The sequence below is a fragment of the Thalassophryne amazonica genome, chromosome 17 (genome assembly GCF_902500255.1).
Source record: "Thalassophryne amazonica chromosome 17, fThaAma1.1, whole genome shotgun sequence".
NCBI classification, from domain to species: domain Eukaryota; kingdom Metazoa; phylum Chordata; class Actinopteri; order Batrachoidiformes; family Batrachoididae; genus Thalassophryne; species Thalassophryne amazonica.
Genome location: NC_047119.1, coordinates 44045592 through 44062674, shown reverse-complemented (window position 1 = coordinate 44062674; position 17083 = coordinate 44045592). Strand labels below are relative to the sequence as shown.

At 40.2% G+C, this 17083-nt stretch overlaps 1 protein-coding gene across 3 annotated transcripts in view; it reads right to left on the bottom strand.

Annotated features, from left to right (window-relative positions):
- Positions 1–501: 501 nt before the first annotated feature.
- cntfr (ciliary neurotrophic factor receptor) overlaps positions 502–17083 on the bottom strand; it is a 617831-nt gene continuing 601249 nt past the window's right edge. For 2 of the 3 annotated variants that reach the window (XM_034192939.1, XM_034192937.1), the window contains 2 exons: positions 16140–16260; positions 4135–4262 (listed from right to left, as the gene is read on the bottom strand). In XM_034192939.1, coding sequence (XP_034048830.1) covers positions 4135–4262; positions 16140–16260 — 249 coding nt within the window. Of the gene's footprint in view, positions 1650–4134; positions 4263–16139; positions 16261–17083 lie in introns of those variants that run through there. The other variant, XM_034192938.1, reaches the window with a different exon arrangement.

The following is a 17083-nucleotide window of genomic DNA, read 5'->3' as shown; positions in this document are numbered from 1 at the left end:
ACTCTGTGCATGGACAAGCACACGGTTTTCAATTACAGTAAACACTGTGAACCATCAGTTTGAAAGTCAAGTCATCAGTCAACTATGGATGCTACATTGTGTAACACCCGTGTTTCCTTTAACAGTCAAACTTATTGCATTCTAAAAAGCTTACAGAAACAAAATTTGTAGTTACAGCATCAAATTTTGTACACATAAATTGTGATCCCACATATTTTTGTTCCCTCCACCAGCTGACAGGGGAGATCATGTGATCGCTTCCAGATATCTCAAAAAGTGCAGCAGAGATTTCTGTGGAGGGATGGACTTTAGGTTAATCTCTTTATGCACTTTAAGGTGGTGGGCTAACTTTTCCTTTAAACTCTTGTTTTCATATTCTTGCCTGGCGACATCAGGCTCCATTTCAGCAGGCAGAGGAAACACCCGTTGGTTGTTCAAATCTTCTGGTGGAGGTCTGCACTCTATCAAGACTGTTCTAGAAATAAGACCAGGAAGTCTTTGTTCATTGTGAAATGGTCACATTTAATGGTTGAAACCTGTCATTGTATATACAGCTATAAAAAATACCCCAGGTACAGGTTACGACATTCTACTGCTAATATTATTATTATTAAATAATAAACTTTTTGTTCCATGTTAAAGTTACATATAGTTTACAAAATAGGTTCAAAGAGAATTAAGCCATTATGAGTGTCTGAAAAAATGAGAAAACTAAACCCTATGGGTGTGTTTTTATCCTTCTTCCATAAAATAAAAAGACAATAAAACACAGATTTTTCTTTGAGTAACATAATATTAACTGGTGATACTTGGCTGTGGAAATGTAAACTGCTAAAAGCCATTTTGTTGGTTGTAAAGGCGTCAGAATTGTTGTGTTTTACAGCACAGAGGAGAAAGAGAAACCAGCAGGTTGTCTCAACACTCCAACTTCATCTTCACCAAAAAATAAGAATCCACTTTACGAGTCTTCATCGCCAATGAAAGCAGAGTGTAAAGCTAGTCTTCTACATAAGCCACGCTACTGTTACTGAATTCTTCAAAGTGTTAGTCCCCGAAAGGTCAAAGGTGACTCATTGTATCGGCTTTGCTCACTCACTGGAGGTGCACAGACACGGTCTGATGAAGCAGGTTTCAGGAGTCGTTCAGCTGTTGTGCACAAACATTTCAGCTTCCAATGGTGGCAGGCCGGCTTCACGAAGCTGTTTGGGAACCATGTTTATGGGAGGAGTCTTTGGCATGATGTTTTAGCTGTATGGAGACGGCAACAACAACACACGTGCACACACGGAGTGGTGCATGTGCATGTGTGTGGTTTTTGAAGGAAGTTTAACAACAATCATTAAAATAAAAGAAGATTCGTCATCTGAGGATCCAAATTTGTCACTCTGAGGAAATTCCCAGCCCACACTATCAGCCACCAGGGGGCGATATTAGTCTGTTGGTCTTGTTTTTGAAAAATTCCTCTGGAGAATTTCACCATTAATCAAATGCTGAATGTCAGTATCACAGTCTGATTCTAATCTTTGTGAGTAAACTGTGACGGACTGAAATGATGAATGCACCGTGTCCTCAAAACATGTGCAAAATAGAAACAAGAACTGCCACCTCCTCCTCCTCCTCCTCTTCATCCAGGATTAAGAGCTTCACCTCTGCAGAGACAACATGTGAAATTAGGAACGTCAGCATTTTAAGACATTAAAATCACAGTTAAATTTCTCTTCTTTGCCCACAGTGAAGTAAAAGGCCACAAACAAATTCACATTTCAGGGGAAGAAAAACTGATATTGTAACCAAACTAACAAAGATATTTCAAAAAGTGTAAAGTAAATAATTAATTAAGTAAATAATAAATAAAGTACTTTTCCTATAATCTATCATCACCACTTTCCTTCTGCTGTACATCATTTATTTTTAGCATGTATGAGCACCAGTTATGTGCACGCCTATATCTTATGTTTAATAAGGTTGATATAACTAGATGACTGTATTTTCTTGAGTATACGTCTCATTTAAGTTTGAAATGTGGTGCTACCACTCCATGCAACAAGAAGCAAAATGAATTTAACTGGTGCATTATTTATTCATAAGACAAACACCATGTTAAGGAACAGAACTTAACAAGCTAATTAATGTTATTGTACTAGACACAAAACTTAAGTAAATTGCTGTTTTCTGGCCGCTGAACAAATAAATGATCACATGTCAAATAAATCTGTTGAGCTTGAAAATTCTTTTGTAAAACATTTGTAAAAGATAGACGTGTACCTTAGGTTAGCTTCTTCTTTATCATCTTCCAAGTTAGGCACATAACTCTTAAAAGAGCCCTTTTTGTTGTCTCACACAGTTCAAACAAGTTTGTTCCAAGGGATATAAAAACAGGCCTTTCAGAACATGGCCTTTCAGTTTGAAAGTATTAGTACTTCAATTTACTAGTTCTCTAAGACAAAGAAATTTTTTCTTCCTTTTCTGCTGCTTCTTCACTTGCTTCGCATCCTCCTCCAACTTTTTCTACAATAGCATGAATGGCATTACTTCATTCAATATACAGGAGCAGCTTGCCACAGTTACTTTGAAAAAGTAATCCAATTATTGATTACTCCTTGAAAAAGTAACTTAGTTACTTGATTAATTACTCAAGTTAGATTACTAGTTGCTTTATTATTAGTGTTGCCACCTCAACATGAAAATGATAACCAGTTTTGCCAATACTCACTTTATTGGAAGTGCATCTTTAATAAGATAAGACTTTATTGATCTCACAGTGGAGAAATTCACATAATAGTAACATAAACAATGTATGTCCTGACATTTAAAGTTAAACTTAAAATACTATTTCCTAAACAAAAAAGTTTTTGTAAAACATGAAATAAAGTCTGTCTTTCGTAACTTCAATAAACTTAAATACCTTTAAAAAAACAAAATAGACAGTGTATCTTGACCCCATATTTAACTGCTGACAGCACTGTAACAGTAAAACTTACAATTTATAATCTACATTGTTTACAAATGTAACACTTAAATTCTTTCTACCATTTTTTTAGATTCCTTATAAACAGTTGTTTATAAGTTGTTTTTAGTTGTTGAAATTATTATTATTATTTTTATTATTATTATTATTATTATTATTAGAAGTAGTAGTAGTATGAAAAAAATGCCTTCAAAAGTGGACCTTTAATCTAGGGGGTGCTCTGGGGGGGGGGGGGGGCACGTCCCCTCCAAGCCCCCTTTCAGTCTGGATTCGCCACTGGTTTTCCATCTTAGCAGGAAGAATGGATAACATATTTATGCAGAAAACATGACCAGATTGACAGGTAAGAAAGTTTTGTCTGCGTTTTTAAGATAGGTCATCCTCAGAAAGAGACTTTAGGTGCATTTGGGTGGAAAAAGAGTGTTAGTATTTGTTGTTAACGCATTGTGGGTCTGCAGCTGTTTTTAGGGAGGACACTCAGTGCGGCACAGAGTTTTAAAGAAAAAAAGCCTCAAAATGTCTTAGTAAAGCTCAGTGCTGCTGTGCTGCCATCACAGTGCTTTGAGAGGCACCAACTGTTTTTTTCAACTCGGAGCTGCTCTGCCCACGGGCCAGTTTTAATGCTGCGATCAAAAATAAGAATACAAAAATAATAGTAATGCATAGTGACTTGGAGAAGTAACTTTAATCTGATTACTGTTTTGGGAAGATTAATGCGTTTGATTACTCGTTAGAGTAATGCATTCCTAACATGTTACCGGCATCCCGGTAACATTTTAGGAATGGTAAAAAAAAAAAAAGCAACAACATATTACGACGGAAAATATGGTAAATTAATCAGATTTTTTAGAGTTAGTTTGATCACAGTTTTCAACACTCAATGCTTCAACTTTTGTTATTCTTCTTCCTTTAGTGCATGAAGGACACCTTGTAGAAGTGCAGCATGATTTATAACACAAAGCATGCAAAATTAATGGAGTGGGACAGCTCTGGATTGATTTTACTTCAAACCCTTCAGGGGATCTGAAACTAAATATGAAGGAAAACCTCCTGCTGGGTCATAAGACAAACTTCCTTCTATTAAAAATGCACTCAGTGTTGATAGCAGCAATGATTTCCAATATGTAATCGAGCTCAGAACCGGACCCACCGTGGGCTCAGCAGACTCACCATATTATCAGCAGCAGCAGCATTCCCAACAGCACAGGTGTAGAGAAGGGGAGGGGCCTGTCAGCTCCACTTGCTGGATCTTCATGTGAAGCCGGTTTGATGGAGTGCGGCGTCGGGGAGGGTTCTGTGGACAACACAACAAAATGTAATTATTTTGTATGAAATCCTTATTTTTGGGGCACCATTGTTTTTTTTCTGTTCTTTTTGTCCATAGGAGCAGAGCGCTCGTGTCGTCTGGACGAATGAACCCTGAACAGTTGTTCATCATAGCAGGAAGCAGCAAGAGTGAAAAGGAAAATACAGCACAGAGCTGAATCAATTCTAATCTGCAGCCACAGTCAATAGGAAGCTTATCAAGACAGTTATGAAGCAGGCCCCCAAAAAAATCTCTCTTTCAACCCGAAGCCGGCCGTCAGGAAATAAGAGAGACTGCAAGTGAGAGAGAAGGACAGAAAGAGAAAGCAAAGTCGACATAATAGAGACGAGACAGAGACACATGAAGGACACTCTGAAAGCAGCACAATGCGCACCAACAATTTAAGATGCACAAATGTGCTGATCAAATCAAATCAATTTTATTTATATAGCGCCAAATCACAACAAACAGTTGCCCCAAGGCGCTTTATATTGTAAGGCAAGGCCATACAATAATTACGGAAAAACCCCAACGGTCAAAACAATCCCCTGTGAGCAAGCACTTGGCGACAGTGGGAAGGAAAAACTCCCTTTTAACAGGAAGAAACCTCCAGCAGAACCAGGCTCAGGGAGGGGCAGTCTTCTGCTGGGACTGGTTGGGGCTGAGGGAGAGAACCAGGAAAAAGACATGCTGTGGAGGGAAGCAGAGATCAATCAATAATGATTAAATGCAGAGTGGTGCATACAGAGCAAAAAGAGAAAGAAACACTCAGTGCATCATGGGAACCCCCCAGCAGTCTAAGTCTATAGCAGCATAACTAAGGGATGGTTCAGGGTCACCTGATCCAGCCCTAACTATAAGCTTTAGCAAAAAGGAAAGTTTTAAGCCTAATCTTAAAAGTAGAGAGGGTGTCTGTCTCCCTGATCTGAACTGGGAGCTGGTTCCACAGGAGAGGAGCCTGAAAGCTGAAGGCTCTGCCTCCCATTCTACTCTTACAAACCCTAGGAACTACAAGTAAGCCTGCAGTCTGAGAGCAAAGCGCTCTATTGGGGTGATATGGTACTATGAGGTCCCTAAGATAAGATGGGACCTGATTATTCAAAACCTTATAAGTAAGAAGAAGAATTTTAAATTCTATTCTAGAATTAACAGGAAGCCAATGAAGAGAGGCCAATATGGATGAAATATGCTCTCTCCTTCTAGTCTCTGTCAGTACTCTAGCTGCAGCATTTTGAATTAACTGAAGGGTTTTTAGGGAACTTTTAGGACAACCTGATAATAAGGAATTACAATAGTCCAGCCTAGAGGAAATAAATGCATGAATTAGTTTTTCAGCATCACTCTGAGACAAGACCTTTCTAATTTTAGAGATATTGCGCAAATGCAAAAAAGCAGACCTACATATTTGTTTAATATGCGCATTGAATGACATAGCCTAATCAAAAATGACTCCAAGATTTCTCACAGTATTACTATAGGTCAGGGTAATGCCATCCAGAGTAAGGATCTAGTTAGACACCATGTTTCTAAGATTTGTGGGGCCAAGTACAATAACTTCAGTTTTATCTGAGTTTAAAAGCAGGAAATTAGAGGTCATCCATGTCTTTATGTCTATAAGACAATCCTGCAGTTTAGCTAATTGGTGTGTGTCCTCTGGCTTCATGGATAGATAAAGCTGGGTATCATCTGCGTAACAATGAAAATTTAAGCCATGCTGTCTAATAATACTGCCCAAGGGAAACATGTATAAAGTGAATAAAATTGGTCCTAGCACAGAACCTTGTGGAACTCCATAATTAACCTTAGTCTGTGAAGAAGATTCCCCATTTACATGAACAAATTGCAATCTATTCGATAAATATGATTCAAACCACCACAGCGCAGTGCCTTTAATACCTATGGCATGCTCTAATCTCTGTAATAAAATTTTATGGTCAACAGTATCAAAAGCAGCACTGAGGTCTAACAGAACAAGCACAGAGATGAGTCCACTGTCTGAGGCCATAAGAAGATCATTTGTAACCTTCACTAATGCTGTTTGTGTTGGGAAAGTGTAGGTACACGGACCCACAACAGGGGGCGCAAATGAACGGACAATGGAGGAAGTCAAATAACAACACTTTACTGTTGTGAATGGGCACAACAAACACAACAGATTACAACAATAGACAACAAGTCAAATCACAGAAGGTGTCGTGTGGGCAGGCTCGAAGATAGAAGACATCTGTCCAAAGCAGAACCGGAACCACACGATTTCCTCCGCCACCAGACCCCGGGAATACTGGAGCCGCCAAGTCCCGAACTCCCAGGTGGCCACTGCCTCCGCGTGTCGGACCTGGTACTGCTGGCGAGGAACAAAAAAAACCAATTAAATGTGGGCGCGTTTACACCCAGCAATCCACACGGCAGGAAAACTACCTCCACCTCTCGTTGGAAAGAGTCTGCTATATAATGCACAAAAGTCACAAAAGGTTACTGAAAAGATCTCACGGTCAGCTGAGAACGTTACCTTCCAGGTAGAACGATATCTCGGAAAGAGGTGGAGACGTCGTCCTGCTGATGTACCCCTGCTGATCAGGTGATTGGTAACAGCTGTTGCAGGTGATGCGTGACAGCTGTCACCCTGGCTGCTCCTGTGAGGCGGCTGCGCCCTCTGGTGCCTGGAGCCCGCACTCCAGACAGGGCGCCTTCTGGTGGTGGGCCAGCAGTACCTCCTTCTGGCGGCCCACACAACAGTTTCTGTACTATGATGAATTCTAAAACCTGACTGAAACTCTTCAAATAGACCATTCCTCTGCAGATGATCAGTTAGCTGTTTTACAACTACCCTTTCAAGAATTTTTGAGAGAAAAGGAAGGTTGGAGATTGGCCTATAATTAGCTAAGATAGCTGGGCCAAGTGATGGCTTTTTAAGTAATGGTTTAATTACTGCCACCTTAAAAGCCTGTGGTACATAGCCAACTAATAAAGATAGATTGGTCATATTTAAGATCGAAGCATTAATTAATGGTAGGGCTTCCTTGAGCAGCCTGGTAGGAATGGGGTCTAACAGACATGTTGATGGTTTGGATGAAGTAACTAATGAAAATAACTCAGACAGAACAATCAGAGAGAAAGAGTCTAACCAAATACCGGCATCACTGAAAGCAGCCAAAGATAACGATATGTCTTTGGGATGGTTATGAGTAATTTTTTCTCTAATAGTTAAAATTTTATTAGCAAAGAAAGTCATGAAGTCATTACTAGTTAAAGTTAAAGGAATACTCGGCTCAATAGAGCTCTGACTCTTTGTCAGCCTGGCTACAGTGCTGAAAAGAAACCTGGGGTTGTTCTTATTTTCTTCAATTAGTGATGAGTAGTAAGATGTCCTAGCTTTACAGAGGGCTTTTTTATAGAGCAACAGACTCTTTTTCCAGGCTAAGTGAAGATCTTCTAAATTAGTGAGACGCCATTTCCTCTCCAACTTACGGGTTATCTGCTTTAAGCTGCGAGTTTGTGAGTTATACCACGGAGTCAGGCACTTCTGATTTAAGGCTCTCTTTTTCAGAGGAGCTACAGCATCCAAAGTTGTCTTCAATGAGGATGTAAAACTATTGACGAGATACTCTATCTCACTCACAGAGTTTAGGTAGCTACTCTGCACTGTGTTGGTATATGGCATTAGAGAACATAAAGAAGGAATCATATCCTTAAACCTAGTTACAGCGCTTTCTGAAAGACTTCTAGTGTAATGAAACTTATTCCCCACTGCTGGGTAGTCCATCAGAGTAAATGTAAATGTTATTAAGAAATGATCAGACAGAAGGGAGTTTTCAGGGAATACTGTTAAGTCTTCAATTTCCATACGATAAGTCAGAACAAGATCTAAGATATGATTAAAGTGGTGGGTGGACTCATTTACTTTTTGAGCAAAGCCAATAGAGTCTAATAATAGATTAAATGCAGTGTTGAGGCTGTCATTCTCAGCATCTGTGTGGATGTTAAAATCACCCACTATAATTATCTTATCTGAGCTAAGCACTAAGTCAGACAAAAGGTCTGAAAATTCACAGAGAAACTCACAGTAACGACCAGGTGGACGATAGATAATAACAAATAAAACTGGTTTTTGGGACTTCCAATTTGGATGGACAAGACTAAGAGTCAAGCTTTCAAATGAATTAAAGCTCTGTCTGGGTTTTGGATTAATTAATAAACTGGAATGGAAGATTGCTGCTAATCCTCCGCCTCTGCCCGTGCTATGAACGTTCTGGCAGTTAGTGTGACTCCGGGGTGTTGACTCATTTAAACTAACATGTTCATCCTGCTGTAACCAGGCTGATAACATTTTAATATATAAACCATCACAGCGACGCTGCTGTGACTGTTACAGCACAAAAAACAAAACAAAACAAAAAATAAAGCAGGAGCTATTTTTGTATGTTTAAGATCAATACTCTCAGACAGACAGAGACAGCAGATGAGTCCACAATAACAATAACTCAAAAACAATAAATACTATCATCTTGTAACTCAGCAAATTAAAAGGGTGTATAATGAACACAAACGCTTTAACATGCATTGATCTTTACTGCAAGAGATAAATCAAAAACAGGAACTTTGCTTTCACTTCAGCTGTGCTTAGAAGTGACACTAAGGCAGCACTTGCATCTTGCTCTTAACATGGTTCGGCACAAATGACCACAAATGAGGAAAGCTCACTTCAACTGAGACTTAAAGTCCTTCTGAAGAGGCACACCACTCAGAAATTACCGGGGAAAGTCTTTCCTGTGTACTGCCTTTTAGCACAGGCATATTTCCAATGCATTTTCCTGTTTATTTTTAATCACAGCCATAAATGATTCATCTCTGTTTAAATCAGCCATTGTCACTTATTTGTTTCCTCCCATCAAGCTCACCTCATGAAGTCACCTAATACCAAGAAAAGAAATAATCACTCAGATATAACAGGAATTGAGGATAGAGTGTGCTGTTTCTTTCCCATTGCTGTCCTGAGCAGAGTGTGCGTGGGGATGAGAGTCCACTAAGGTCCGGAAAAAAAGGACTTTTTCAAACTTATACTGAGTGGTGCGTCTGTTTTGGAGGAATCTGTACCAAACATGGCCAGACGACAGCTGCTCTGGAACAATCAGAGGAGGTGTAAGAGCTTCACAGTGGGCTTCTTCTGTGGCATAAATACCCCAACACTCAGAGTGCATGCTTCAGCCAAAGCCCTGTATATATATATATATATATATATATATATATATATATATATATATATATATATATATATATATATATATATATATATATATATATATATATATATATATATATATATATATATATATATATATATATATATATATACATACACACACAGACATTGGTGGAGCTAATCAGAGGAACTTTAAGCATATTTGGATATGCGTGCTGCTCCAGATGCATTCAGCCATGCTGTGAGTCACGAAGTGATGAATTCTTTTCTGGCAAATTAAATGATCACAGTTAAATGTTTTAGGGATTCTGCAGCTGCTGCTGGCAGCTCAGCAGATATGAACTCATGCACAGTTTCTGCACTCGAGTGTAGAACCCCAAGCTTCTTCACACTGAAGAGAGATGATTTCCCTCGTCTTCCAATTAATGACTGTTGTGTTGCACTGAGCTGAGATTCGGGAGGTATTAGACAGTTCCAGCCAGGTGTGAAATAATGAGAGAGCAAGAGAGTGTGCAAGAGAGAGAGAGAGAGAGAGAGACAGAGAGAGTGAGTGAGCAAGCCTGCAGCAAAACATTTTTTTATTTAGAGTGATGAAGAAAGTAAAAATGATGGTAGAAATGTGCGACATGACAGGGACAGACAGGAAGGAGGACTAAATGGATGTTAAGGTGAGACAGCGAGGAGGAACCGAGAGAGCAGCAACTATACAGATAAGGAGGAAGAACAGCTGATGCAACAGGAAGAGACTTAGATTTAGAACCACTTGTTGGATCTGTTTCTAAAGCAGAGTCTGTTCCACAAATGCCATAGAAATCATCCAATCCAGCACGTGGATCCAGCCGCGTCTCGGACAGAGAGAGAAAGAAAACAGAATCAGTCGGCCAGAAAAACTACACTTAAGGTATAATTTGTCAGTATTACGCAACAGGAAAGCAGAAGAAATACTAAGGTGATCGCCAGCCACTAGCCCTAAGATTCACTAACAGACCCTGACTTTAGATAAAGTTGAGGCTGAGACCCGCTCTGTTTACTAATAAAATGGTTGCTTGTTGCCAATGTCTCGTTTTCCCAAACATCTGATAGTTGTACGAATTGGGGATTGTCAATTGACAACAGTCAGTAAAGACGTCCAGTCTTTCTTAATGGGCCCCTGTTCATCTCCTTTAGTTAATACTATGGGAGGGTTTTGTTGTGTGAGTGCTCAAGCTAGGGCCACAAGTTCTTTCTTCCACTTCCCACCTATCTTGTAGCCCCCCCCCCCACCCTTATTTTTGCAAAATTCTTTCAAAATGATGACTTTCAGGTGCTCAGATCTTCAATCCATACGTTGCTGTCGACGCTTATAGTGTGGTTTGGGCAGTTGTGAACTTTGACCCAGCACAGCATGCATTGCATTGCATGCATGCTGGGCCGGGTGCCCCGTGACTGGTAACCATGAAGGCTCAACAGGAACCCTGAACAGATGAGATGGGTGAAGCAAGAAGTCCTCAATGGTAGATCAGATGGAGATGGTGATGGCTTGTAACCCTACAGCTGTGAAGGTGGATGAAGGCTGCAGCAGGTCCTTAGAACCCAATCTTCCAGACTAAGAATCTGTCAATGGCCGTGTTTTTGTCAGTGTTCAACGACATTCCCACATTAAACAAACCCATGCACAGGCATCTCTAGATTGAGAGAGAGCAAGATCCTGACCAGCAGAAACTTCCTGCAGCATTTCTCAGAAACAGTGTACGTCAAGGCCTGTTCAGTCATCTCCACGTCCAGGTCCAGGAATCAATCAAAACACAGTCTTCCTTGCCACGGAGGGATTGCCACGATGGCGATGGCTAGAGCAGAAATTAATATGGATAGAATTTTTACATTTTCTGATTTTGGTGCTATCCCACTTTGTGTCTCTATAATCTGCTACCAACAAGGCTTTTATTAACTTGTGGTCTTCACTTAGACTGAATCTGCTGAAAATCATCAATCTGTCATTAACGATGGGTTCCGGTGGAATCTTTCCTGCCCACTGTCACCAGTGTGCTTGCACATGGGCTGGGTAAAGTTTAAATCCTACACGCGTCTCGCCTAGCAATGTCTTATGCTGTAATTTGGGGCAATTTAAATAAGTTGAACAGAGTTGAATTGAAAGCCAAAGAAAAGCAGCTCATATTAAGCTTAAAATGACTCTCGAGTGCTTCAGTGTTGGTGAACAATGTCTAACAGGAACGCTGACGGATAAAACACCCCTATTTTCAATTAGAATGACAGACTTTTGTATCTGCGCTTTCAAAACAAGAAAATCTTCCTTTTTGTTACTGTTTGCATGTAAGAAGGCGGCACAAAGACAGAAAAAAGATCAGTGAAAAGTGAGGTGATGAAAGATAAGGTAAGAAGCAGCGATTGATGGAGAGAGAAGTGGGATGAAAAGACAAACAGAGAGAAAGAGAGACCTTGAGGCAGAAAGGGGAACAGAGAGTGAAGGAAGGAGAGAAGTGGCAGCTGGAGAAGAGAGCAGAGGAGCATGCCAATAACCCCCTGTTCTGAGTCCGACAAGAAGCAGAATGCACTGTGCACCGAGCACACAGTCTGCGCACGTGTGTGCTGCAGGCCACCTCTATGTGGCGCTGTTCTGTCTGTGTATCTGTGCAGCAGGTTACATTTTCAAGATGTCGAGACTCTCATGGCCAATAGAAGGCGCTGTTGTACTTTAAAACTTGTGGATTTTGAGATACATGCAAAGTGAGGATAAAAATTTCAAATAAATGCAGTTGTTAGTAAATTATTGTTTTCTTTATACTGAGTTCTGCTTAATATTTTATATGGGCACAGAGAATAAATCCACCTTTGGTGTCCTTTAAAGACACACAAGAACTGCGTCAGATTATCTATGACGATGTCACTGACATTTCTTTCATTGATTTTTTTTTCATGACAAATTGCTGCTATGTGTTTATTTGCATTTCTTAGTCTCAGAGGCTGACTGACTTCTGCATTTACAACTTCAGTCTTTTCTCATTCTGAGTAGGACAGAAACAATCAGTCCATCTCATCATGTGACTGTTCTGCACTATACAGTTAAAAATTTATCATCTGCACCAACTGTCTAGTTTCAAGGCTCCACTGCCATCTTATGGTGGCTGGATGAAACAAATAAGTGACAAAGGCTGATCAGACTCATTTAAACAGAGATGAATCATTTATGGCTGTGATTGAAAATAACCAAGAAAGGAAGTACACAGATTTTTCTGCTCTGAGCAACATATTACAATAATAATACAAAAAAGTACAAATCAACTATATATGCAGCAGAACCTGTTGTGTCCATTTTTGTTTTGTTATTGCACCATGGTTGCAGAGATGCAGACACGGACGACTTCATTTTAAGAGAAAACGCATTAGTACTTTTCCCAGTCGTGTCTGTCGTAGATTAATAAGGATAATGACTTCTGTATCTATCGTTTGTTATGCAAACCCAGCTGTAGATTGATTCATAGACCGATTATATATATATATATATATATGCACTTCTCGCCAGCATTATAACAGCGTGTCTGTAAATGAGCATTCTGAAGGTGGGGCTGGATGTAATGTGTGCTGATTTGTCTGCAGGCTGCTGAATCTTTCAGCTTAAAATGTGATCAAAATTCAAGGCTCAGATCTGCTCAGTGTCATGATACAGAAAGTGACTGAAAAAACAAAACAAAAAAAACCAACTTCATATCCAGCTGCTTCAGGAAACTCAAAGAGCAGCAGCCAGAGCTGGAAATGTGACACACACTTGTGTCCTTCAATAAGACGTGTTACAATATTCTTCTTATTCATCTTATTTTTTTAGATTAGAGAATAATTGCTGTATTTTCCAGATGATAAGCCACATTTTTTTCCCTACTCTCTTAGGTGGTCCTGTGATTTATTTTCAGAAGTGACTTTTAGTCTTATGTGAAAAATACTGCATTATCATCGATAGCCACAAGAGGGGACTGTCTACATACACTCAACAAAAATATAAACGCAACACTTTTGGTTTTGCTCCCATTTCGTATGAGATGAACTCAAAGATCTAAAACTTTTTCCACATACACAATATCACCATTTCCCTCAAATATTGTTCACAAACCAGTCTAAATCTGTGATAGTGAGCACTTCTCCTTTGCTGAGATAATCCATCCCACCTCACAGGTGTGCCATATCAAGATGCTGATTAGACACCATGGTTAGTGCACAGGTGTGCCTTAGACTGCCCACAATAAAAAGCCACTCTGAAAGGTGCAGTTTTATCACACAGCACAATGCCACAGATGTCGCAAGATTTGAGGGAGCGTGCAATTGGCATGCTGACAGCAGGAATATCAACCAGAGCTGTTGCTCGTGTATTGAATGTTCATTTCTCTACCATAAGCCGTCTCCAAAGGCGTTTCAGAGAATTTGGCAGTACATCCAACCAGCCTCACAACCACAGACCACGTGTAACCACACCAGCCCAGGACCTCCACATCCAGCATGTTCACCTCCAAGATCATCTGAGACCAGCCACTCGGACAGCTGCTGAAACAATCGGTTTGCATAACCAAAGAATTTCTGCACAAACTGTCAGAAACCGTCTCAGGGAAGCTCATCTGCATGCTCGTCGTCCTCATCGGGGTCTCGACCTGAGTCCAATTCGTCGTCGTAACCGACTTGAGTGGGCAAATGCTCACATTCGCTGGCGTTTGGCACGTTGGAGAGGTGTTCTCTTCACGGATGAATCCCGGTTCACAGATGGCGGACAGCGTGTGTGGCGTCATGTGGGTGAGCGGTTTTCTGATGTCAGTGTTGTGGATCGAGTGGCCCATGGTGGCGGTGGGGTTATGGTATGGGCAGGCGTCTGTTATGGACGAAGAACACAGGTGCATTTTATTGATGGCATTTTGAATGCACAGAGATACCGTGACGAGATCCTGAGGCCCATTGTTGTGCCATACATCCAAGAACATCACCTCATGTTGCAGCAGGATAATGCACAGCCCCATGTTGCAAGGATCTGTACACAATTCTTGGAAGCTGAAAATGTCCCAGTTCTTGCATGGCCGGCATACTCACCGGACATGTCACCCATTGAGCATGTTTGGGATGCTCTGGACCGGCGTATACGACAGCGTGTACCAGTTCCTGCCAATATCCAGCAACTTCGCACAGCCATTGAAGAGGAGTGGACCAACATTCCACAGGCCACAATTGACAACCTGATCAACTCTATGCGAAGGAGATGTGTTGCACTGCATGAGGCAAATGGTGGTCACACCAGATACTGACTGGTATCCCCCCCCCAATAAAACAAAATAGCATCTTGATATGGCACATCTGTGAGGTGGGATGGATTATCTCAGCAAAGGAGAAGTGCTCACTATCACAGATTTAGACTGGTTTGTGAACAATATTTGAGGGAAATGGTGATATTGTGTATGTGGAAAAAGTTTTAGATCTTTTTAGATCAAAATGGGAGCAAAACCAAAAGTGTTGCGTTTATATTTTTGTTGAGTGTACTTGACAAGCTGCTCCTGTATACTGAATGAGGTACTGTGATTTACAATCTGCAGGATGAAGAGGAGGAGAAGATGATGATGAAAAGAAGAAGTAGAAGAAGAAGACAAAGAATCTCTGAATGAGAGAAACATTGTCTTAGAATAAATTTAAAAAATAGAACGCACTGCTAACATACCCTCGGCCATATGTGCATTGTGTTCTTTACAATTTGCAGTTGTTTAATTAATTATTAAGATCCTATTGTCTTACATACAATTTGTACATGTTCAAATCATCATTTGTTCATGTTGTGCAATTCAAGAAATATTTGTAGATTATCCTCTGAGTTAAATGAGACAAATTTAACTCTATAAAAAGTTAGCTTTGTGTTAGCGAAAGTTAGTGCACAAGCTAACGTACGCAAAATGTCTTCATGATTGCAGAGGTGTCATCAGGTTACAAAAACAGCATTTTCAGTTTTAGAACTGTTTATTTCTCGCTAGCTTTTACATAATATTCCAGAAACTAAGCTGTTAGCAAGTAGAGGTGGGCGGATCAATCCTAATATCGATAATATCGATACCAACGCTGGTATTAATACTGAACGATCCTCTTGTAAAAAGATCGATACTCAAGCTTTTTTCTCTCCTGCACGCACTGACTGCTGCGCACGCAGATTCATCAAAGTCTACTCTCTGTAAGAGCAGTGCTGCGCTGCACATTATTGTATTGTGGTTTGTCAGACCTCGACCTCAGGAGATTTTGTTTTAAGTTGTGTTGAGTGATATTTTTTAAACAAAAATGTTGATTGTGATAATAAAATATTTTGTTGTTGCGTACAATGTTTAGTGAAATTCTATCCTAGGTCTTTTGGATCCTTTGGATCTATGAAGCTTAAATATGAAAAAGTATCAGTATCGGTATCGATATCAGTGATACTGGGTCTGTATTTACTTGGTATTGGATCAATACCAAAATCCCCGGCATCGCCCACCTCTATTAGCAAGTAGCTACACCAGGAAGTGATGTCACCATGCTAACCTCAGTGAAATGTCTTGTAAATAAGTTCAGAGGTGTTTCTCTCACTGCATTTTCTGAGTACATGCCTTGGCGTTTGCCAAAGCCTAGGCTTGTGATACTGTGATAGAAACTGTCAGTTAATATGGGGTTAACTGTACCACAAACAGGGTCCACTTCAGTTGTGGAAGGTATGGGCTGGTGCTCTTCAATCCAGGGTGTGGCGTGCACAGCAACACTCCAGTCACTCCATGTTCCAACCTCTGTGTCTTTAGCAGCCACCTGTTGAAATAGTTTTAAAAACGCTCTTAAAACTCAACACTGCCAAGACAACAGATGATTTCTCACTTTGACCTGTTCCACTTTTAACTAATTCAATGTCTTTATTGCCAAACACACTCGACATATTGCTGCAGTGAAAATATAGTCTAAGCTACTGTACGTGAAGGTCCAATGTTTAAACACAGGTGATAATATCGCAGATTACTGTAAAACCAATGCGTGAACTTGGTAAATCCCAGTGCAATGTCACATCATGTTAAATAAAAATGATGGAAGCAGAGCTGAGGTTTACAGGAGTCCGTTTTAATGCATTGTGGGATCTTTTTGGACATTTACAGATGTTTGCTGACTGGTGAAACGTTGACTTTCTGGGAGGAACTGGTCGGGTATGCTCATTATTTCATGGTGTATGTGGACATTTATGGTTCTAGAAAAACCTCCTTTCATGAAGTATTTGCTGACTTGATATATTTGTGTGCAACTTAATAAAATTGCACACTTGACAGAATTACTGCATGAAGACCAACAAATCCTACAGTGTAACTGTGGCTCAGTCAGTGGAGCAGGTTGTCCACTGGATTCAATCAGTGTCCCCGAGGAAGACACTGAAGCTGTAAACTGCTCATCCTGGGGTCACGCTGCTGCCTTTGGCCCGACGTGAATATGCGAGGAAGACAAAGAAGCCATACAAACAATAATAATGAGAATACAGAAGGAGGGTTTTATGTTTTTATTGGAAAATGGGGATCTTGATTAGATTTTAGTGTTTGCTCAAACCTGATATTTTTGCAAATACATTCTTTTTTTTTTTTTAATTTTACCA